Source organism: Prionailurus viverrinus, chromosome C1 (assembly GCF_022837055.1).
Source record: "Prionailurus viverrinus isolate Anna chromosome C1, UM_Priviv_1.0, whole genome shotgun sequence".
In the NCBI taxonomy this organism is placed as follows: domain Eukaryota; kingdom Metazoa; phylum Chordata; class Mammalia; order Carnivora; family Felidae; genus Prionailurus; species Prionailurus viverrinus.
Genome location: NC_062568.1, coordinates 164182112 through 164206733, shown reverse-complemented (window position 1 = coordinate 164206733; position 24622 = coordinate 164182112). Strand labels below are relative to the sequence as shown.

Here is a 24622-nt window from a genome sequence, read left to right as displayed (position 1 = left end):
CATGGTCAAGAACTACACCCTGTGCCTTATATACTTTGTCTCATTTGATCCCAACAACAAATCTATGAGATATTATTAGCCCCATTATACAGATGGCAATACTGAGTCATAGAGAAGCTCAGAAACTTAAGGCATAACTGGTTTAAGTGGAAGATCTAGAATTTGAATCTATACCTATCTGGCTCTAAAGCCCATGGTCCTCATATTATACCTTTCCCTTTTTTTTTTTTACTCATATGTTTAACTTGAAATTATATGCACACAGGTGTGGGAAACTAGCACAGACCAAAGCAGTTTAAATAATGGTGAAGAGAGATAGCAAAGAGCTACAGTGGGGGATGGGAGGAGTGGGTATAGGTGGTCAAAAGGTACAAGCTCCCAGCATAGAAAAGAAGAGTGGCGATGGGTAGTTAGTAGAAATACAGAAGGCAAGCTGATTACTTTGAAAGCTTCCGAAAGGTAAGGCTTCAGCCGAAAGGCTGATCAGGACAAGAACAGGGTTTGATGGGGAAGAGATGAAAGTGATTGTCAGGTGCTCAACCCATGAGCAGAGCATGGCAAGTGTTTGGAGAGTGAACAGGAATTATGTGGGTCTACACCAGGGGCCAGCAAACTAGGGCCCACAAGTTAAATCGAGTCTTCGGCCTGTTTTTGAAAATAAAAATGTAATTGGCACACGGCCACACTCATCTGTTTATGTAATATCTGTGGCCGCTCTGGAAGCATAGCTGCCGAATTGAGTAATTGCAATAGAGACCATTCAGCCTACGAGAACTAACCCCTTCACTCTCTGGCCTTTACAAAAAACGTGTGCCCACTCCTGGCCGAGGTTATCAGCCAGGGCCTCAGAGCAAGAAGAGTCTTTAAGTAGCTAAAATTGATGTAAATAAAAATTTTAAAAGAACCTCGCCTGTTCCCCCCGCCTCCCTTTCTGTCTGCTTTTGCAGAAGACGTTAGAATTTGGTCTCCAACCTGAAGATCCCCTTAATTAAAATGGAACAGAATACACCAATCATCTTAGAAATGTAGCATAGAATCAAGTTTACTCTGGTAGCAGCAATATAAAAATACTGGTGCTTTCCCCATCATCATGCAAGGTCATGTTTCTCTCATATGACCTCCAGGTCTTTCACATGCATCTCGGCGACGTTAAAGGTATGTACTGTGTGTTTTGAAAACCTTGGCTTGCCTCAACTTAAAGGTTTATGATTTAGAAAAGGCTCCACCTCCTAATGGTTTGAAAACCATTGCTAATTCCCCTTTCCTTGCGTCTCCGTTAAAATAAATCCCATAACTCCAAACTCCTGGGCTTTCATAAGTGGCAGGTCTGATCATGCATGATTTATAAATTACAGCTATGGACCATTAAGATAGATTTCTCAGCTTTAGGGCAGACTACAGTGGTGTTATACACTGTGGTTTTGAATTTCTGAGGAAGCCAAGTACATAGTAGTTGACAACCCAAATAATTCAAATTCCATTTGCCTTTGTGGAAGGCGCTTATTTTTTTCTTTAATGCAGTATTTTTTTTTCTTCCACTTTCCTCTTTTAAAGTTCTGCCTTATTAAAACCTTTACTTCTTAAACATGAGTAGTCAGGAGTTCTTAATGCCACCCATTGCTTGATGGAAATGGTTATTTTTGTGTAAAGAACATCTTACTACTGAAGAGAGATGAGTGGCTTTTTCTGGTAATGGTGCTAACACAGAAACAGTTTGGACTCTCACCTGTTGCCACTGACTCAGTGTTGATTAATGGTAAGACTGTGAAGCTTTACAAATGCCAAGGCTTGGGAGTGATCATTCCTTCTGTGAGGGAAGAAGGCCGCGTGTAACACGGTCTTAAAAGCACACACCTGAAGGGGGATTAGGTTTTATTGTTTGCGCTGCTCTCTTGATAGCTTTTCTTTGGAGTCTCGAAAGCCAATGCTAACGTGAAAAGAATCCAAGTACCTGTCCAATCTGTGAGAATCTGTGACAGTTTGTGGATGAGGAGTAAAGCAATTAATCCTGTGTCAGGTTAAATACAAGAACATATTTCACCCATAAAATTTTGGTTGGAAGAAAAATGTGGGAAGGTTCTATGAGTTTGGGCAAAACTACTAAAAATGGTGAGGAGGGATTACTTTCTTCTCTTTTTTTTGTTTCCTCAAGATTTATAAAAGAATGAAATACAAGTTTCCAAACTTACCTGGCTATGCCTCCCTGACGTCATCTTGTTTTGAGCTAGAAAAGTGTCTGTAAGGCCTTCCCGCTATGGAGGACTCCTAGACCAAGAGTCACTTGGATCAAAAAAGTCTCTCAACATACATAATAACCTAGTAATGACCTTGACCTTCTCCGTCTCCAGTTCTAAATCTGCTTTAAAGAAGAAAATATCGTGGGGCACCTGGGTGGCTCAGTCTGTTAGGCATCCGACTTCAGCTCAGGTCATGATCTCGCAGTTTGTGGATTCAAGCCCCACGTCGGGCTCTACGCTGACAGCTCAGTGCCTGGAGTCTGCTTCGGATTCTGTGTCTCACGTTCTGTCTCTCTCTCAAAAATAACGTGTCCCCTGCTCACGTTCTGTCTCTCTCTCAAAAATAAATAAACATTAAAAAAAAATAAAGGAGAAAGCATCTTTAACTTACATATATAGTGTCAAATGTTTAGCTTTTTCTCTTTCAAACTAAAACCAAAAAAATCTTTTAAAGAAGCGGGGTGAGGAGAGGGGAATGGAGTACAAACAAGTAAACCAACCTGTCTGACCTGCTTTCTCTTTTATAAGTATCTAGTAATATGATCATTTTGTAATAAATAACTGAGCTCTACACCCTTTGGAAAATTCTGGCTCCCTGTTTTTTTGAATTGTGGCTACTTTGTTCAGAATGTGTAGGCAGTGCTGTTCTGGCCAAAGAAAACCTGATCAAATTTCCTTCCTTCTTACTCGTATTGTTTGTGAAAAGCCTAGCAGTTGTTTTAAATAAGTCTGGCCTCTGGTTAAAGTTTAAACCGGTAGTGAGATCCACCCAGAGCAGAGTGTTTCTGACACTGTCTGCTGCTCCTGGCCTAGGGTACTAAGAGTATTAGACCCCAGAAGCAGCCAATTTTGTAGTGCCTTTTAATACACAAAATTGTATTAACATCAACATGGATACAGACGGATGCACTGCAATAAACTGTAACCACTTGAGAAAAGCCTTTATTGACTCTCAAGTAAATAATGCACATTTTAAAGGACCTAAATATGCATTTACATAATGTGCTATAATTTTTTATTGTGTCAACTACTCACACACACACACACACACATACGTCCATAAGAGATGTTTTCCTCTGTCAAAAATCTGGACTTTTATCATTCTTTGTGCATTACGTTAGCACCACACCAGATTCATAATGGTAGTTTCTTTCTCTCTGTAGGATCCCTGACCGGAAGATCTCAATGTACCTTTAATGAATTTCACTGATTGGGCGATTGATTGGTTTAACCCCAATGACACTTGCTAAAATGATTTGAGACTACTTAGACATAAACATATAGGCACACTGAAAACATCTAATCCAAGAGAAAGGAGAGAAGACAAGAAATAGGAGAGAAGAAAATACAAATTTAGATGTTGCTGAAGGCTGAGCTTTAGAGAACGGAAGAGCAAGGGTCTCATCCAGTAAGAGTAATACTAGCAGTTTATCTAAAGAAATAGCATGTATTTAATAATATTTAACAGAACTGTGCGATGTCTATAACACAACTATTTTCTGTTTGAAGAAATTAAAGCTCAGGATCTTGAATGATTTATACCCAGTTTCACAGTGAACTAATGGCTGAACCAGAAGGTCCAAGGCATGAGAAAGTAAGGGTTATGAAGGATAACCCTCTGAAATGCAGACTCAGCAATTGCCTAATTTGAAACTACAGGTTAAACGATTTCCTGGTGCTAATTAAGAATTAATTGGTCCTTATAAGTCAGTCATTGTAGAATTAATTTCATGTAGTACCATGTGTTCTTAGGTTTCTGTTAAACTCGGGGCCACAAGGGAAATTGTTTTAAGAAAATACAGTAAACTAAGATCTAAATTTAAGTTGCTAACGATGTTCTTTTACGTATTTAACAACAACAAAAAGGGCAGGGATGTTTATTAACATTAACGGAGGGATCCCAAGATGAGTTGAATGATTCCCTCTGTTAAGTTTCTTTAACTTTTATCCACCTGGTATTTACTCAAGTGATTTTTTGCCTTGGGCAGCATTCTCTGTTGGCCACTACAATTTCATAATTGAACAATCGTTTATCACTTTCCTTTGAGCACCTGAAGCCTTGCCGCTTTATCATTAAGGTCTGCTTCCCCGGGACTCTTGACAACGAAGTTCCCACGTTTGTGTTTGACGTGCTGCAGAAACCGAGCCTATCATTTTTTTGTGCTTACTACGTTCCCAGCCTTGTTTGGAAAATACTACATTCTGCCCCTGACTAGAAACTATTTGGTCGGATGTGATGCTGGGTCACATCTTCTCGCTACCAGTAGAGACAACCATACCATATCAGATGGTATGGTTAGGTGAGACAAAACTCCTTTGGCTCTTTAAAGCACAATTGGCAAAGTAAGAGATGACCAGAGCCATTTAACGTTTTAGCCTGTGGGTTTAAGCTCAGAGGCAATAATGCATCACCAGATTTATCATTTATTTTGGGAAGTCCTAAGTTTTACTAGTTTTTCTATAACCGCCCTGGCTTTTTTTCCAGGTGGGGAAAAAACCAAAGTTTTAAGTCTATCTGTATGGTTCTTGGTTTCTGTACCACTCTTGTATGCAATCGCTGGTTGTACGTTCAACTAGTATTTGTGGAGGGCCAGACACTGTTCTGGGGATCTGACAGTGAACAAGTAACTAGAAATAGCTATTTACTCAGATGGGAAAGACTGGAAGAAGAGCACGTATAAAGGGTAGAAGATCACAGGAATTCTAGTTTCAATAGGCTATGTTCAAGATGCCCTCAATTGCATGACTGAAGATGAAACTTTGTGTGCTGGCACCCTGCTGTATCCCATGCCCATAGTAGCAGCCCCATCAGTGTTTATGGGATAGATTAAAGGTTGCATGAATGAAGGGTCCCCTCAGATCATCTGCAAGACGTGGATTAAGACTATCGCTTCTACTCCAAACCCCCATTTGCACTCTTTGCAAGCTACAGATGCTATTCTGAACCCCCAAGTCCTTAGCCATTTCAATTATTACAAAGCACCCCAATACTAAAGATATCCCAGTAAAGAACAAAGAACCCATGGCCAGTGGTCAATGGCGATGTATGATTTTTACTGTCTTCAGCCATGCTTATGGGGTAGTGGAAGAAAGTGTGGCTTGTCTTGCTTCGTTTGTTCCACACTTTTATGAGTCCCTCTCGGTATTAGGAAAATCTTATTCCCCAGACATTGGGGCATCCCTTTGTTTGGCCTTTGCAGGGACTCCCAGAGTTTGAAGACTTAAATTGCAAAGAGTAAGGCAGGATAAACACTCTCCCCTGCTTTTATTTGGGGGCTGTTTCTCTGGCCCTCCCTGAGGAAAGCTGCTGCTTTGGCGTCACTTGGTTTGAGTATCTCCGACCCTCCCTGTGTGCTGCTCTTATTCTCCAGCAGATTTTATCAATCACCCTTCGAATTCAAGGGCAGAAGTTCTCTCAGGAACATTATCAAGCGGTTCACATAAGTTTTTTAATCTAATGTAATCTTCTTGTACAAATAAAATTTAGCAGGGCTCAAATAAAAAGGAGTAATAGTTGTCTGAGATCTTGTATCAATTTTTATGGGCAGAGGGCCCACAGTTCATCAGGGGTCACTGCCCACTCAGCCTGTGGGTTCCCCTGTCTAACATTTATGCATTTCTGACTTTGGCTTTGAATTGGCCAAAAAAAAAAGAGAGAGAGAGAGAGAGAAAAGAAAAAGAAAAAAAAAAGGCTACGTGAACCTTCCATGTAAAGTGAGGCATCCAAATTACACAGGTTCATTAAGTGATCATTTACTACATACTTCAAAAAAATTTCATCCTGTATTAGTCCCTAGAAATTTCCTTGAAAGGGGTATAAGAGCTTTAACAATGAATTATTGTCTATGGGTTAGCTCAGCATGAAAGAGGATCCATATGTGCAAACTAGAATTTGTCATATGTAATGTCAGTTAAATCAGGTCTAATCTACCAAATACATTTTTTATTGCTTGCTTCATTAAAAAGGCTCTTAAGGTAATGAATAATCTTCAGCTTCACCAAGGATTATTAATGCCTTTATAACTCATGTCCACTGAAAATGGAAAGACAGCCTGAAACTCTACCCTAATCTAACCTCCATGTTTGTCTTAGAGCCTTGAGGAAGAAAATCTATCAGACGTACCCAGTGTTAAATTCAGCCACATGAGCAGTGGTATGAGTTGGGTCAGGAAAGAAAGAAAAAGGAAGCTGGACCGGGCTTAGGAGCTGTGGCAGAGCGGGTCTGTCTCTTCGTGACTCTGACGCTTTCTTTTCCTACAGCAAGCCCGCATGCAACACCGTCGACTCTTCATTTTCCGACGTCGCCCATTATCCAGCAGCCTGGACCTTACTTCTCTCACCCAGCCATCCGCTATCACCCTCAGGAGACGCTGAAAGAGTTTGTCCAACTTGTCTGCCCTGATGCTGGTCAGCAGGCTGGACAGGTGGGGTTCCTCAATGTAAGGAGACCTCCTTTTTTTTTCCAATTTCTTTAGAAATATTAACCGAATGTAAAAATAACAAGGGGAGACCTTATGACCATGTGACATTGTGCTCTAATGTTGTGCTGATGGACTGCAGGCAAATGTCATATTTATTCTAGATTGTGGGAAAGTTAACTTGCTCTAAGAGTGATTGGCCAGGGTTTAAAAAGTGTTTGTGTTAAGTTCGCAACTGTCAAGTTTATGGATATAAATCATCTCAAGGGTGAACTGTATAACCTTCTAAGGTCTGTGGGCAGATAATTCCACCTCACGCACACTAACCCTCGAGCTCACACAGTTAACAAAATAGAAAGACCAAATAATTTTAAATAATGATTTGGAGGGGAAGGGAGGGGTAGGGGGATGAAGGGGGCACAGATGTTTCAGATCAGCTAAGTTGATATTTTTTAAAAATACAGTCTTCTAACACTTTAGATCAAGTTGACCAGTACTTGAACTCAAGATGCTTGAAGTACAGTTTATTATGGTTTGTTATTTCTGCAAGTAGGTTATCTTTCCCACTTATCTTTGTATAAAGCTAAACAGTATTCGGCAGCTTCAAATGAATATTTTCGTTTTTTCTCTAAGCAACCAAATAATCACGATTTGAAATAATATTCCAAATGTAAAAGTGATTTTAAAAAAATCACAAATTTTGTTTCAAAATGGAACTAAATGTTTACAATTGGATAGCTGCATCCCAAAGCCAATAATAATAATAATAATAATAATAATGAATAGTAAATAATGACCAACAGAAAGCTACATGTGATTTTCCTTTTCTCCTAATAGCTGCACATGAAGCCGCAGATGAGCCGTAATTATTATTGCCTAATTTAGAATATTATATCACACGGCCCTGTCACTGATTTTCCTCCCGTGCAGAAATACCTGATTCTGCATATCTGAGACAGAACAGGCAGCTTTGACTAATGTCTGGTGATGTGTTAGCAGATACATTTCTGTCTAGACAACAAATCAATATGGGGCCTTTTTTCTTTTTGCTTGTGTATTCATTTGCTTGGCTTATTCCAAAGCATTCACTTACGGACTTTCAGCCCGCTCAGAAATAACACACGGACAAGTTTGCTAGCAAGAAAGCACAGCATTCTGATTGTCAGACAAGATATCTTTGAGGAACAATACCAAATATATAAGAGAATGTAGATGAGGGTCTAACTGAGGCTGCGTCTGCAGAATTATTAAGCTTACGCTCAAAAGCCTGGGACAACTGGATCTCCCTCATCTGAATTTTGATTCAGGACTATAGCCTAAATACCAGGTGTTATTATTGGTTGCACAGTATCACTGAAGTCTGGAGTCAGAAAGACCACCTGAGAGACCATGAAAAGTCTGAAGTGACCACCAGCATCAAGAATCTCACTTTTAAATTTCTAACTTTTTAAAAATAGTCATGACATTATCGTATATAAGTATCAAACTCCTGGTTTTGTGTTTTGATCAATATTTTATAGGGTTTAAGGCAGGTCTGTTCGTGGGACTATTTTAAAAAACTTGAAAATAAAATGGATCTTACTGCTTTCATCAGAGGGGAACTTTCTTTTGTTAAAGAGCTGTTATTTGGTTGTTCTAACATCAGGCAGCCAAATAAATATGACTTTTATGGCATATGCTTATATAATTTAAATCAAAATTAGAAGTGATATTTTTCCCTAGCAGAATTTTGACAGCTCAATTCTAAAGTTTCTGTGCCTGATGTTATACAATATGTGAAAGAAATTTTTCATGTTCACTTAACATATTTATTAAATGTTATATAATATCAACTTTAAAGAGTGAAAATAAAATATTATTTTTAATTTCCGACGCATATTTGGGAAACCTTATTGTATCTGTGTAAATAGACATGATGGAATAATTCCACAACCTATAAAACACTTACATATGAAATAAATAATACTCGTGGGAATGATGATGAAGGTAGCAGTTCATACAGAAGTGAAACATTCCAAGCACAAGTTGGCAGGTCGTTTTATGGAAGCAGGATGTAAAGAAGGCCAAAGTAATTCGAGAGATAAGTTGAGGCTACGTTGAGCATGTGTGCCTAAGACTACACTTTTGCGGAATGCCTTAAGGACAACCCAACAGTTTTTTAATCCATATGCTCTTATGCAAGAACTCAAGCAGCTAGAATACTTCATAATTTTACATAAAAAGATGGACTAATGCATGTTTCATTTGCAGAAGCCGCTAATGGTCGGTATGTGTTTCTTCTTTTCCTTCTGCGTGTTTGTTTTGTTCCCGCCCTCACAGCCCAACGGGAGTAGCCAAGGCAAAGTGCACAACCCATTCCTTCCCACCCCAATGTTGCCACCGCCGCCGCCACCACCGATGGCCAGGCCTGTGCCTCTGCCGGTGCCAGACACAAAGCCTCCAACCACATCAACAGAAGGAGGTGCAGCCTCCCCGACCTCACCCAGTAAGTACGGCTGAGACGAGGCGCCGGTCACTGATAAAGCTCTGTGTACTTGAATCCTCATTTAAAGTTTCGTCCCAACTGCACAGGCTCTAGTGATAGGCACTCATCCCCAGCGACGGTTGTAGCGTGGGTTTGCAGGGCCGAGACAAGATCACAGCGAACACCGCTCTCGGGTACCGTCAACTACACCAGATGTGGAAGTGACTGGGTGTTTGGGCGGATAACATGGTGCAACTATATGCCCAAGACTGAGAGCAAGATATGACTCTTAAATTTTGCATATTATTTCAGTAGCTGTGAGTGCTCTCAAACACAGAGATCATCAAACAGCATCTACTTGCATACATTCTTATTAGCAAAAAGCTCCTTTTGCTTTTGTGTAGGCCTGCCTTCCAGCAACTTACAGTCCAAGAGAAATGCATTTGATGAGCTGTGCACCTCATACATCACACAGGAAAAAAAGGTTTAAACGTTGACCACTCACCAAGAGCAAGAGCCTGGCAGAAGATCAGAGCTGATAACTGTGGTGCATGGTCAGGTGTGGCAGGGGGAGGTAATAGAAAGTATAATGGGATGGAAAAAGAAAAGAAACTTTTGGCTCTTCTCTGAATAGTATGGGAACATGTGATCAGATGATAAAAACCTTTTTAGATGATAGGAATGATTAGTTGCTGAATTAGAGGGATAGTTCCTGATATTTTAAAGATGGCAAGGGGATAGGAATAGCTCGATCACATGAATTTGTCTTTTGTTAGTACCTGGAACGATGTCAAAAAAGAGTGATGGCCGGAGACAGAGTTCTGAGGTGTTGGATGGACAACCTAACCTTGACAGATGATGCGATGAGCACCTCCTTAAACCTTTACTGAGGGATCAAAGTATAAGAAAGGATAGGAATTGTGACACTAATGCTAAGGAGAGCAGGTCTCCAAGGAGGTCTTCAAAGGTGAGACTGGAGGCAAGGAATCCATTGAGGAAAACATGAGAGGAGACCAGGAAAGAAATGTTAAGATCGAGAACTTGAGCAGCAGTTGCAGAAGTTGAATGGACAGGAGCATGAGGAGGGATATTTTGTAGACCTCAGCAATGAGTGTAACAAAGGATGACTCTAGACCTCCTACGTTCCTTACTTTCAGTTTGGGGGACATAATGATATTGGGTGCAGGAGGGAAAGGGCCAGAGAGGAAAAATAAGCCTATGTTGACACTATGTCACTGGATTTAATTCTGGGGACCCTGATTCCAAAATGTCTGGAATTCCTCATGGACATGTGTCTGAGGATGAACTTTGGGTTATTGAGTATTTATTCATTCTGATAACACATGTAGAAGTGAGTGGCATTTTATATGGATTCTGATATTACAGCAAAAAGATTGGGGGCCCAGGGGCAATTTTGTGGGGACCGACTTCTCTTGATAAGAGGTGGTTCAACCCTTGTCAACAAAGGAGAAAACCCAGAGTGTCTAGTGACAGAGGAAACAAATGAGGCCTGTTCCACAGATCTTGGAAGCTCAGCTTTGAAAATAAGCTTCTGAGAAGCAGAGGCTCATAGGTGTGTCCTGTTTATTGTATATTAACGTAATGTCTTCAGACAAGTTAGAGAAATCACCATCCCCGAACTCTATTTAAATCTAGTCACAGGGGGATAACGGCCTACAGACTGGTAGTCACATAATTACTGTGCCCTGTACATCCCTCCGTGTACCACTTTTCTGTTCACCCTCTCCCTCTCTGCACGGGACAATGACACAGTCCTTTAAAAGCCTACCAGTAATACTCTTCCTTTTCATTTAAACACATATTCCTCTCCACTATCAGTGTCCCATGCATTCACAGTACATTTTCCAGTAATGGGAGGGGACCCCTGTGGCCCTGTGGAAGAATCAGAATACCATGTGCAGTTACTGAAGTCTGGAAGATAAGGTCTCAAATCCCCCCACCTTTTAAATTACTGGCTGTGTGTCTCTTCAAATCTGTTTCCTCATCTGTAGAATGTGGGTGATGATACCTGCCTGGCAGGGTTGTGTGAAACCTGCCATGATAAGCGCCACTGCGAAATAAATTGTTGAAGTCTTTTATTATCTGCCAAAACTCTTAGTACAGTTTCCAGGCTTGGGTAAGGATGAAGTATGTCTGTAGGACACATATAGCTACTCAACCCGAAATCAGGCTGATGCCTTTGGGTCCATACTTCTGGATTCTACGCCATGGATTAAATCAAATGGCTTGTATAGGAAGGTATCTGTCATCTTCTCATGCCCAGCCTCAAGCATTCCTTCAACATTATGTGAAGAAGCGTGGATGGGGTCCTGGCAGATCTAATTCATATGGTTGCATGCCCATTAGAACAGGGTTTAAAGATTTGGGGGGAAAGGATATCAGGAGAGAGAGCCCAAAAGTTTGATATAAGTAATTTAATACTTTTGAACCATATGATTCTAGGAATGTAGGCAAAATAAAATGTTCTACTGGTGGCATAGAAAGGCTTTTATCATCATGACTTGCTTCTGGGCTTTTCTGGGGTTTGCTGAATTCATAAGAATGTGTTGTTTCACAGCAATAGCTTGCCTTACCATCTTCTCCTTTATTGATAAGACAGTTGATAGGCTGGAGGACATGTAATTTATAGCATAGGGGAGCCTTTCCAATTAAAAATCTCAAAGCCCGCTGGTCCACACTGGGAAGACATTTAAGGAACACCTCCCTCCCCCCCACCCCCCGCCACCACAGGCACACGCACAAACTCCTCTTCCATGCCCTGATCTCTGAACCAATTGGTAAATAAAATACAAGAAAAAATCATAAAGAAGACCAGACTGTCGCTTCTACTATCAGAGAATTTAGTTGATAACTGTAAGCAAATGTGCTTCCTAATGCTGAACCCCTGAGTTACACAGACTGATCTCTAGTGGCTGGCAATGTCTGACCACCACAGGCCTTCCCAAGTGGGGTCTGCCCTCCCGTTTAGAGCTGATAACTCGGAGGTCCAGATGGCTGCATGTTGCCTACCAGCCCCTGTCTTCCTAAGAGAAAGGAGCAGGACAAGTCATGTCTGGTTTTTACTTCTAAACTCTACAGTCTAGAAAGTAGAAAGTGATCATAGGGAAAGAGGCCACAAAGATATGGAAGGGAACAAATATCTGAGTAAAATCGCTTCCCCCTCTCTCAGCATGCATCTTGATGACTACCTTCCTTCATTCACTTATTCAGCCTTCATATAGCGAGCACTTATCATGTGCCAAGGACTGTGTTAGCTGCTTGGGATACAGAGATGGTTAATCCTTGCTCTACCAAAATGTAGGATCCTGTGGAAGGAGACAGCTGGCAAATGGGTAGTTCCCAGGAGACAACGCTGGGACAAAGGCTTGGGTTCTACAGGAGCACATGGGAGGGAGTTTGGTCTAGGCACAGAGTCTTAGCTAAAGATGATTTTAGAGAGGGTGACTTCTATTTAGTAGGGATAATAGTCTGGTATTTTAAATCTGAGGAGGAAGGTAGCACTTTTCTTCAGAAACCAGCCTGGTGGGGGGAGGGGATGTCTAAAATTAGATTACCACTATATAAAAATTTAGGGCAAAAAATATAGTTTCATAAATTATGTACCTTCTTAGAAATTAAAATCACAGGGTGGTTGGATCCTGTTTATCTTTGCCAGTTTATTAGAGCTCAACTTTAGCAAGAAGAAATATCATGACAAGGTATTAAGTACAGATGTTCGAGATCCCAATAGCATGTTGGAAATTGAGGCTTTTTTCAAAAACACTAATTGTATGACCCAGGACAGCCTTTTCTACCTGGCGTTTGAGATGACTTCCAGTAAGATAAAAATTTCAAAATACAAGTAGGAAATCATGCCAAGGGTCTCCTATATTACCAACTTTTCTGGGCTTCAAACTCCCTTATCTGCTAATGGGAGTATCACTGGCTGCTATACCCACTCTCTTAGGCAGATTGACAGGACAAACTGGGGTGACAGATGTGCTGTGCTGTAGACAGTTAAGAGTCCAAGGCATAATTTTTAATATCATCTTATAATGAAATACAAATGGATGCCAGCCTAAAGCAGAGTATGTATTTTAACCTAATCAGTTGCCTCTGGCATCAAATATTCAACTTTGCAGCTGTGGCCAGAAAAACATGGGTAAGGCAGATTTGGGAAAAAATTTGCCTATGAAATAAATACATTTTAATGGGAGAAATCCTTACTAGTGCCCTAAAACAAAACAGAACAAACAAAACCAGGGACGTGGGGGTAGAGTTAACAGTTATTTGGAGAAAGATTGATGTACTACTATGTCAGATCTTTTTCAGATACCATAACAAATACGGATAACCCGTAAGAGTCATTCACAATGGATGTGTTCTGTTCCCGCTAACTACCTTTGGTGGGTTTAGATACCTACTGAGAGAGTATTGCTTCTTTCGTTCATTCAATAAATAGTAATTGACCATCACCTATTTGCCAAGTAGTGTTTTAGGCGCTAGGATTGAGCAGGAAATGAAAGAGATTTAAAAAATTCCCTGATCTTGTGGAGCTCAGATTACAGAAGGGAAGAAAGTCAATAAAAATAGTGAGTATAAAAGGTAGGGTGATGTAAGTCGGTTGTCTGTCGGCATACGTAGGGGTCAGGAGTGGTGGAGGTAGGGGACGACTGTCAGGGTGGGCAGAAAAGGCCTGTCTGAGAAGGGGACATTTGAGCAAAGAGCTGACGGAAGTGAGAAGATGAGCCACGAGGCTGTAGGGGGAAGAGCTTTTCAAGCAGAAAGATCAGCCAGTACACCTGGCCAGGGTGGTGAGAACAGAATGAGGAAGCAAAAGTAGGAGAAGGCAAGGTCAAAGGTAAGGTGGATGAGTCTGGGAGCTGGGAGTGAGGTAAATAATGTAGGCTCTTGTAGGCCCTTGTAAAGACTTGGGCATTTACTCTGACTGAGACAGGAAGTAGAGAAGTGATAACTACCTAGTTTCAACAGAAACACTTTGAAGGCTTTGTTGAAAATAGATTGTAGGGGGCAAGAATTAAAGCAGGGAGACCAGTTAAGAGACTGTTTGTTTGTTTGTTTTTTTAATCAATATAATGAGTGTCTTCAACCTGCAGCTGCTATTTTAGGCACAAGGGATGCAAAAGTGAACAAAACAGTCTCCTTCCCTGTGGACAAACAATAATCAAAGTATAAGTAAATTAGTAACTTAGGGACCATAAGGTCTAATGGAGAAAACTAAAACAGGGAGGGGAGGTGGCACCCTGTTGCAGAATCCAGGAACTAACACGGGGCAGGAGGTGTGGTGAGAATTATTTGAAGGGAGAGCTGATAGGATTTGCTGACACCTTAGATATTGGGTTGGGGGGGGAATGAGAGAAATCAACAATGACTTAGGTTTTTTACCTGGGCCACTGGAAAGATGGAGTTGCCATGAACTGAGAGGGGAACATTCCAGGAAGAGTCTTTCTGGGTGAGGAGTAGGGACCAGAGTTTGGTTTGACCAAATTATATTTGACATGTCTATTAGGTATCTTACCAGTTGGTACAAATTATAGTAGCATGATACCTATGAACTCTCTTTGCAGTTAACTGAGTTTTTCCATGTGCATCATCCATTAATTGGGAAGGGATTCCTGTTCAAACATGCCATACATTGAATGGATAGTCCTCAGAGTCTTGAGGACAACAGTTGAAGAATAGGAGAAATATCTCATTACATTTGGGTCTATTTGTGATATGATGATTCCAAATGCAGTATTCTTTTTCTTAATTGTACTGTAACATCCAATTTTTATATAATAGGTTAGTACCAAGATCATACTATAAAAATGGACTTATGGGGCGCCTGGGTGGCGCAGTCGGTTGAGCGTCCGACTTCAGCTCAGGTCACGATCTCACGGTCCGTGAGTTCGAGCCCCGCGTCGGGCTCTGGGCTGATGGCTCAGAGCCTGGAGCCTGCTTCCGATTCTGTGTCTCCCTCTCTTTCTGCCCCTCCCCCGTTCATGCTCTGTCTCTCTCTGTCTCAAAAATAAAATAAAACGTTAAAAAAAAAAATTAAAACTAGAATTCTATTAAAGAAGAAGCATGCAATAACGTTTCCTTTATTATTTATTTTTATATCTACAGTGAATCTTACATACATTCATTATGCGAATGAGTATGAACCTGTTAACCAAGAATATAACAATAATCTATGATGGGGATGGAAATTTTGCAGTATAATAATTAACGTATGTTCAATGCTTTTTGGTTAGCAACACTCTGTACACAAATATGTTATCTTGTTCTGTCTTCCTAAGAGTCCTGGTTGGTCAGGATTTTATAGACAAGGAAGCTGAGATTAAAAAGTGCAGATTACTGGGGCTCCCGGGTGGCTCAGTCAGCTAAGCATCTGACTCTTGGTTTAGGCTCAGGTCACAATCTCTCAATTTCATGATTTTGAGCCCCACCCCTTCACCCCGCCTTGGACTCTGTGCTAGCACCATAGAGTGTGCTTGGGATTCTCAATCTCCCTCAATCTCTCTCTCTCTCTCTCTCTCTCTCTCTCTCTCTCTTTCTGCCCCTCCCCCACTTGTGCTGCCTTGGTCTCTCTCAAAATAAATAAATAAACTTAAAAAAAAAGAAAAAGTGCATATTACTTTCCCAAGCTCATACTCCCGTAGTCACCCGGACTGGACTCAAATGCAGGCCTTCCTATGCTCTTTCTACTATCTCATACATACCTCGTACAAATTACAGAGCAGTAGGACATGATTTCTGGTTGCTATTAAGCCACAACTGCCTGCTTATCTGAAATTAATCACAGCACAACAAAGTATTGAGCTTTTTACTCATGTGCCACGCACCTTAAAAGTATTTTTGTATGTGTTGTCTTATTTTAATTTTCACAATAATCCTATGAAGTAAATACTTCTGTTACCCTAATTAAGGGTTTCTTAGCCAGGTATAGCGGCGTCATGATTCACACCCAGCCACCTTGACCCTGTGGTTCATACGCTTGGCCATAGCATCCTATGGGGTATCTTTGCGTTAGCCCAAAGAAAGCTTCTGTGTTTTTTTGCAGTGAAAACCCTATGGGAAAAATATAGAAGAAGATGTTAGTTGGCCATTTATACTGCAGTATGAATTGGTCTCTGTTTCTGAGAGTAACTCTTGTTATCAGGGAAAGGAAGAGAGCAGAAGATTTGGAAGGAGATCAAACAAAAACAGCAAAAAGACGAAAAATAGGGATGTTGATCAAGGCAGATTTCCTTTATTCTCCACGACTCCTGAGAACTTGGACTGTTGATGAGTGCTTTGAAGAATTATTTTCTGAGTTACCACCCAAATAATGACCCCTCTCCTTTTCACCAACACTTTTCCTTAAAATGTATAACACACTGTTGTAATCAATAATTGGATTCAGAACAAGCTAGTGAATGATATGTCATATTTTCACAATTTTTAGGTGACATAAGGACTGTTTCCTCTTTCAGAGAAAAACCAATGGATAATTGCAAGAGAAAATGGGGGAAAAAATAAGTTAGTGGCTTCCTTTCACAAAATACTTTTTCATTAGTGACGCCGGAACTATTCCATTATTCTTTTCCTTTAAATTTTTTAAATTACATTCAATAAAATCCACTCTTTGCTGTAAATTTCCACAAGTTTTCATAATATCATAGATTCTTGCAACCAATTCTACAGATAGGATAGAGAACAATCCCAAAACTTCCTTCTTTTTCTTACCTACTTTTAATTTAATGTCTGAGGTTATTTAATGCCAGGGAACTTGATTGCAATCCATTTCCACATTGGTATCATTTTTTGTTTCGTTTTATTTTGTTTTTCCACATTGGTTTTAATTTATCTACCAGTTCTGCTGCTATCTCCATTACATGTCAATTTTTTATATTCTTCTGAATTAGAAAGAGACCTATATAATATGCAATATTTTAATATTTGACAATAGTGGCATTTCATATGAGAGGAAGGAGAGTATTATTCAATAAAGTTACCCAGACAACTGGGTAACTTGTCCAGGAAAAAAAAAATAAATTCCTTACACCAAAATAAATTCTAGCTGAAGGAAAAAACCAAACATACAAAGGTTAAGCCTTAAGTGCCACATGAAAATATAGAACAATTTTTAAAATAATATTGGAGGTGGGAAGGCCTTTCTAAATAACACACACAAATAAAACCCAGAATCCATGAAAGGAAAGACTGATAAATTCTACTTTAAGAGTATCAAAAATTTATGCATGGAAAAAAATAACAAACAAAAAGACAAAAATGAAAGTGGGAAAAATATTTGCCACACATGTGACAGGGTTAAATTATATAAACACCAATAGTCCAATAGAAAGACCAAGAAACGGTATAAACATAGAGAAATGGAAAACATTTGAAAGATGGCTCATTCATGTAGCATAAGAACAATACAAATTAAGACTTGGGTGGTATTTCTACCTGTCAGATCAGCAAAGATCAAAAAGTATCTTCCACAGTCTTGGCAAGTGTGTGGAAGATAGGCAGTCTTTTGCACTGTTAGAGGACTGTAAATTGGTTCAACCACTTCAGAAGACAATTAAATTTTTCATGTATATGAAACTATATATGAGTCATACATATCTTTACATACATAAATGTTAAATGTAAGTGACAAACATAGTTGGACATGAACACAGATGTATAAGTATTCATTGCAACATTGATTATAATAGAAGATTAGTAATAACCTAAATATCTACAAACATTATATACATTAGGAACCCTTTAAAAACAAAGAGACAAATCTATATGAATTCATGGAATAATCTTGGGGTTGTGTTAAGTCAGCAAAGGAGAATGCTAAGAGGTGTATACAGAATACTACCATAGAGGGAGGAGATGTATATACACATTTGCTTGTGTGTTGAAAGACAGAAACTGGTTTGTCATAGGATAGCTCTTTGGTACCTTATCCAAAGAGAATGATATTACTGAGTTTTAAATCCCCCTTTTATAGCAAATATGATTGTTTTTTTTTATTTTCAAAAATATTTGTCTAATGATCCAGAAATTCTTCTTTCTACCTTAATCACTACAGTGACCAAAACTCAGGGTGGGGAGGGGTATCCCATAAAAATCTTGGCAATTTTTATACATCTAGATTTTAGCTATATTAACTGGCACTTTGGGTATGATAGCAAAAAATGTGTGATCTTTCTGGTGAAGGGATTCTTTTTCCCTCACCTATAGCAAGGAGTTAAGTGTAAGGTTAGCATTTGCATTCTCCATTGCCATTAGCTGGCCACTATTTCTGGTTTAGGAACCCATTGAATACAAATGGGCACATACTATCTTAAATCATAATTTTTCATAAATGCTTTTTGCAAAATATTCCTATTCTGTGTACAGTGTAATTTTACCATGTTTAAATATGCAAAGGAAAAATAACTGTTGGAAAGCAGGTGCTTTGATAGGTATTTTCATAAGCATTACCTTAGTTTCATTTGATTATGATTATAAATCTGCAAAATTGGGATTGTTAGTCCTCTTTTTAAAAAGAGGAAACTGAGATGAAGCTGGGCTTCAAACTCAGGTCTGTTGGACTCTGATGCTTTGTACTTACCCTATGCGGATATATACCTTGTTTAGAGATAAAATACTGTACCTACATCTGTCCTCTGAAAACCCTAAGACACTCCATAAGGGACTTTTATATTATTACAAGAATAACAGACTCCTGCATACACTGAATTGGTGAAAAGTCGAAGAACAAGAGTGGAGTAAGAGATGGACGTTGTCAAGAAAGAGTGACCAGAGAGAACAGGCAATAGGTCGTTCCCTTCATTTAGGTTTTCATAACCCGTTCAAGTCTTGCTTTTGCCTCAGCTTTTTACTTTTTCAGATGACAGAAATGACAAATGAGTTTTAAGATACTCTTCAGAAAATTAATATATATGGTAGCATATAAATAAAAATAAAATTATATTCTCCTATAATCAACTACTATTAACATTTTGGTGCATTTTCTCCTTAATGCATGTTGATGTGTGTATTTGTATGTAGATGTACACACACATACATAAGATGATTGCTACCATGCTGAATATAATATTCTGTATGCTATTTTCTTAATTAGTATTTTACACCTTTTTGTATTTCATAAAAAAATTAGAAAATGTGATTTTAAACAATTTGTACTTATTCCTCTGCTCTAGAACATTAACTTTTGTCCCAATCTATGAAATAGGTTCCTGCATATTTTTGAAAATACTTTTTGTCCCCAACTTTAATAATTTCATTAGGATAGATTGCTAGAATTGGAATTACTAGTACCAACAGTGTGACTATTCATTTTGGTATACATCACCAATCAGCTGGGTTGTGCCGATTTATAAGTTACTTATGAGTCTGATCATAACATTAACCCTTGATTGGATTTTTTATTTTAAGTGTTAGAAGGCAGATGTCTCAGAGTGTAATACCCTTAATCAGATATTGGAATCAATAGTCCCCGATTGGATGCCTTTGGCATTTTTCTTCAATCCTTTTAATATTAAGTATAATGGAATTTGGGAGATTTCCCATCTTGCTGGCTAAGCCTGTCTTAGGGATTACTTTCTGAATGGCTTCTGTAGAAAATGTAACCCATTAGATATACGCAGAGGGATGACGCCTTAAAAGGCCATGCCTATGTGAGTAAATGATATTTATTATGCTGGAGTCTTTATATGTAGGAGCTGAGAGGGGTTAATTGGCTTGCCAAGATCACATTTCAAGTAAGAGATTGAATGGATTCAATCCAGGATTTTCTGGTTCTAAAATTCATTTTCTACCTACCTTGCACTGCTGGAAAAACAAAAGTGTTACTTGGGTTTTCAGGTTCTGTTTATGTTTATTTAAGATTAAAAATTACTGGACATTATTTAAAAATCATTTACAATGCCGTTCTTCAGAGATAACCGCTTTCTGTGCTTATCTCCCAGTCATTTTCTGTGCATATTTTAAACATAATTGATCATGATATATGTGTGTGTGCATATGTGTGTCTATATGTATACATATACCATTTGGTAAACCGGTTTTATTCATTTTATCTCCTATTATAAACATGTCATGATGCCATTATTATTTTAAAATGTGTTTAATGACTGCAAAATACTTCAACATATGAGTGAAGCACTAACATATAAGGTGGTTCCAATTTGTTCCTCTTTATAAGTAATACTGTAATGAACATCTTTATCTGTACCTTTAAGTATTTTTTGAGGATAAATTCCCAGAAGTAGGTTTCCACAGTTACACTGACTTTGGAGAGGCTGCAGAAGCCTTTCAAAAGGGAGCAATCCAATATATTGATCTAAGTTTCTTTTTTTAGTAAACCCCAGTTGAATCCAGTTTATTCCCTATGGCTATTTAATATAACTTTCACCTGTGCCTCCTCATGTACATTGTTGCTTCAGATCAATATATATGTTCTATCAATTGGACAGCACACAGCGTATACATAAAAATAAATGACAGTTTTCGAATTTAGATTAGCCACCAGAAGTAAATTTAAATTAACTGAAACAAGTCTGTATTCTTATCCTTTACAGCTATTATGAAAAACAGTGTTCTAGGCAGTTTAAATAGACTGCGTATAAGAAATAGTATAAAGCGCCTGCTTATGACACAGATTTGGGTAGCGGAAGGTCAAAGCGTCTCCGGTTTACATGTTCTGATCCCCTTCTGTCTGTGTGAACACATGAATGGTCTTATACCTTCCTTTCTGCATATTTTACCCCAAATCATGATGTAGCTAGAGCCCCTGCCTCCCTGTGAGGATCCTTAATACAAATAGAAATGCCAGCAGAGCAAAACCATCTGGCTAAATTGCTTCTTCTCAAGATTTTTGTGAACTACTGGCACATTAGACATGTCATGCAAATTGTTCCCATACATGTTAAGTAATGCTAATAAAGTTCGAATTCATTAGCTTTTCAGGAACAAAGATTATGGGTGTGTTGTTCTGTAATAATTTACTAGCAATAAGTAGGTTTTAATTTCATGCCCTGAGGGCTGTGTCTTTTTTGTTGTTGTTGTTGGTAACTTGTTTGCGCAGACAAAAGATTTACAGAGATATTAGAAGGAGGTAACTGCACAGATGTGATCAAAATACTGGAAATTCAGTGTGGTTATCTTCTAGATTCCAAACATCTGGATGACAACTACAATATCCAGCCAATCATGTGGGAATTTCTAAATCTCTGAATACTGGATGTATAGGAAAAGCTGTATGTGTTTCCTGGGCTATATAATGATATGAATAATGCTAACCCAGGCCCTGTAAAGTTGTCGATACCAATAGATTTCTTTAAAGGAAAAACACGCCAATATCCTCCAGCATTTCTTTGTGACCTTGCAAGAAATAGTGCTGTTCAAGTTCCTAAATGAGTTAAACTGTAATGGGTTTCATTTAGAAATTAGCCAATCTATTTCCTGATAGTTACTGCATTTTTTTTTTTTTTAAGAAATGAATGTTTTCTCACGGGGCTTCTCATTTTTTTTTTAAATAATGTAATAGTGCAGTTAAGATTCTAGAAACTATTTCAATTAGGTGCTTAATCATCTCACTGTTTCAAGTTTGCCACTGAACGCTGTCTCATGCACTTTTTCTTCACTGTCAGGTGTCACTGATAAACATTTAATAAAATTGCAACTTGAATACACAGGGATCTGTTCAAGTCTGCCTTCCTGAACTTGCTTTGATTACCTCCGTCCAATAACGAGCACATTCCTAGGCAGGTGGTAGAGTCACATTAAAGTCTATGAAATTGAATTTTTGACTAGGTATTTTTTTGGAGGGAAATCCCCACATGTGAGTATGTCTGAGTTTCTGAGAACGAGGGAACATGTGACATGCCTATTAATATTTGAGATATGAAGGGAAAAGTTTAGAGTGTGGGGAGGTCAAGCGATCTTAGTGGTGTTCAGAATGGGAAGTTGATAACTTTGTTCATTTTATGAATTATTTATTCTTCTTAAGAGAAAAACAATTTCAATGGACTTTTTCCCCTCCGTTTTCAAATAGTTCAGGTTTCTGATTCTTAACATGTTACCTTCCTGAGCTAAATGGCAAAACGTAGTTTGCACCGTCCTGTCTTTTCTCCTTTCCCTCTGTGATTGATCCTCGGATTCCTGCCTCCAGTTCCTGCTTCCACGCCTCTGCCCATGCTGTTTCCTGTGGGACCCTCTCCCCCATCCATCTGAACCTGTCAACCAACGCCATCTTTTACAGCATGTCGCAAAAGCCATCCCTATTTCCTCTGCACGGCTTTTCCTGTGTGTCCCTTTTCTGTCCTTTAACATCTCACCGAGTTTTATTTGTATCACCTTTAATACCATATTTTCATTTTCTACACTCCTCTCTCACCACTAGACGCTAGCATTCTTAGCACTGTGTCTTGCTCACCTTTGGCTTTCCCATAGTGCTCAGCACAGAGCCTGGCACAGAGCAGGTGTTCATGAGAGACAGACAGAGAGACAGAGAGACAGATGGAGAGAGAGAATGAATATGAATATTTAAATGTATTAAAATATCTCTCTTTGAGGCACTCTAGAGGTTAGACTTGGTAGAGTTTAAGGGAATGAAAAAGGGGATGTTCACTTCTTCTGTAGAGTTGGAGTCTGATGAAACAGTACCCAGATCTCTCTGCAAACTCCGTGTCAGTTTGTAGGCCAGGCTACCAAGGTTTAGGGGACTTCATTGCTTCCTGTGTGTGGAAGTAAATACAGAGCCTCAAAGCTCACCAGGTCTCTTACATTTTCTTTTCTGCCAACGTGCCTCACTGTGTCACCTCCCCCTAGTCAGGGCAGGGGGGCTGGCCATCGCTCCCCTCAGGCAGTTCAGCTAGAGGGGAATCAGCCCCTCAGCCTCCCTGTGGGCACTCCCTGTGGGCACTCCCTCCCTGTGGGAGTCCTGATGGGGCTTCAACCAAAAGGCAGCTCTCCCTTTACACTCACTCCCCGCAAAGACATCTGTCTAAATGTTCTCCCTTTTCGCCCTTTTCAGTGATTACACATATTTTAGTGGTTGCTAAATTTGAACTAGACCTTGATTCTGTCTGCCTCCTTTTAATTTTCTCGTTTGTCAGATTTGGGTGATTTTAATGATACAGTTTTTAACTTAAGGAAATGTCAACTGACAATGGTACAAATATTTTAATATCTTTTTCTTCGGTCATATTTTTTCCCCCAAAAACAAGGAAGGCTCCAAGCATCTTTGTTCAAGACAGTTTGACCACCTTGTTAACACCGTGGTCAGATTTGATTTTATAGGTGAAGGCCATTGCAGACTCAAAATGGATTTATGTGGAAATATCATGATTTCTTTATCCGGACACATCCCTTACATCTTCTCATTGAGAAAAAGAAACAAAACAAAACAAAGCCTTACACCTTGGGAACAATAAACGTAGGAGTTCTTTTAGGCTTGCAGGCAGTCAGTTACATCATTTCTGAAGACAGAAAGGCTAAGTTCTCCCAGGGAACACCTACCTGCACAGTGGTAAAGAGCAGATTTAAAGGGCAATCTCTGCCACGTCCTGCCCACTGCCTCATGCCCGCCTCATAGTCCCCGCTAGAGATAGATTCTGGCATCCTCAAGAGGCCTTGTAAAAGTATTACTTATAAAGCATGAACAGTTCTTGAGCCATCCTTCCAACTGACCGTACTGAGACAGGATTTGCACTAAGTGAAGGATTATATAATTAGCAACGTGTATGGTAAGTGGGTAACGCAGAAGAATGGGATTTTCTGGATATGGGATCAAATTCTGGTCTAGGATTTTGATACTTATCACTATGGCTAAGGCCAAAGTAAGACTATTGGATAATGGGAAGAAATACAGTAGAAAGAGGAAAAATATCTTATTAGTGCCAATAAAATGGTGAAAGCTTCTAATAGGAATGTTCATCCATAACATTAGGAAAATAGTCCATGATGATACTGCTCATGTGGATAAGAAGACTTGCTTAAAAAAAAAAAAAAGCAAAAACAACAACAACAACAAACAAACAAAGCTTCTGCTTCAGAAGCAAATAATCAATAATTTGATTTCTAATAGTCATCTTTGCCATGAGGACTTTTACAATGAGATTATATAAGCAAATTGATTTCCCTTTCCTGATTGACTTTATCAGAAAATTGTCAAATGCCCCTGAATCATCCCTCCAGAATCCTCAAAAAAATGCCTATAATAATCTTCCCAGAAAATTATTTTCTGGATTTCATGATTTCCTGAAGCTCTTTCTGTAGCATTTGATTATTGCTGCTGTAAATAATGCCAGAATTATAATTAAGAAAGATATGAATGTGATATAATAGCATAATAAATACAGTTGTATATAATTAATTACCACATTGCCCCCTTTACTTGATTTTATATTCATGTTGAAAGCTCTTAACTATGCATGTATAATTGATTTGCTATGGTATATGTGGTTGTTTTAATAAAAAGTTGCAATTGAGGTTTTTATTCAATAGTGTAA

At 39.1% G+C, this 24622-nt stretch overlaps 1 protein-coding gene across 5 annotated transcripts in view; it reads left to right on the top strand.

Annotated features, from left to right (window-relative positions):
* The window catches only part of NFIA (nuclear factor I A), a 377388-nt gene that overhangs the window by 311600 nt on the left and 41166 nt on the right, over positions 1-24622 (top strand). For all 5 annotated transcript variants that reach the window (XM_047869648.1, XM_047869645.1, XM_047869644.1 and 2 more), the window contains 2 exons: positions 6498-6676; positions 8975-9140. In XM_047869648.1, the coding sequence (XP_047725604.1) occupies positions 6498-6676; positions 8975-9140 (345 nt within the window). The remainder of the gene's footprint in view (positions 1-6497; positions 6677-8974; positions 9141-24622) is intronic.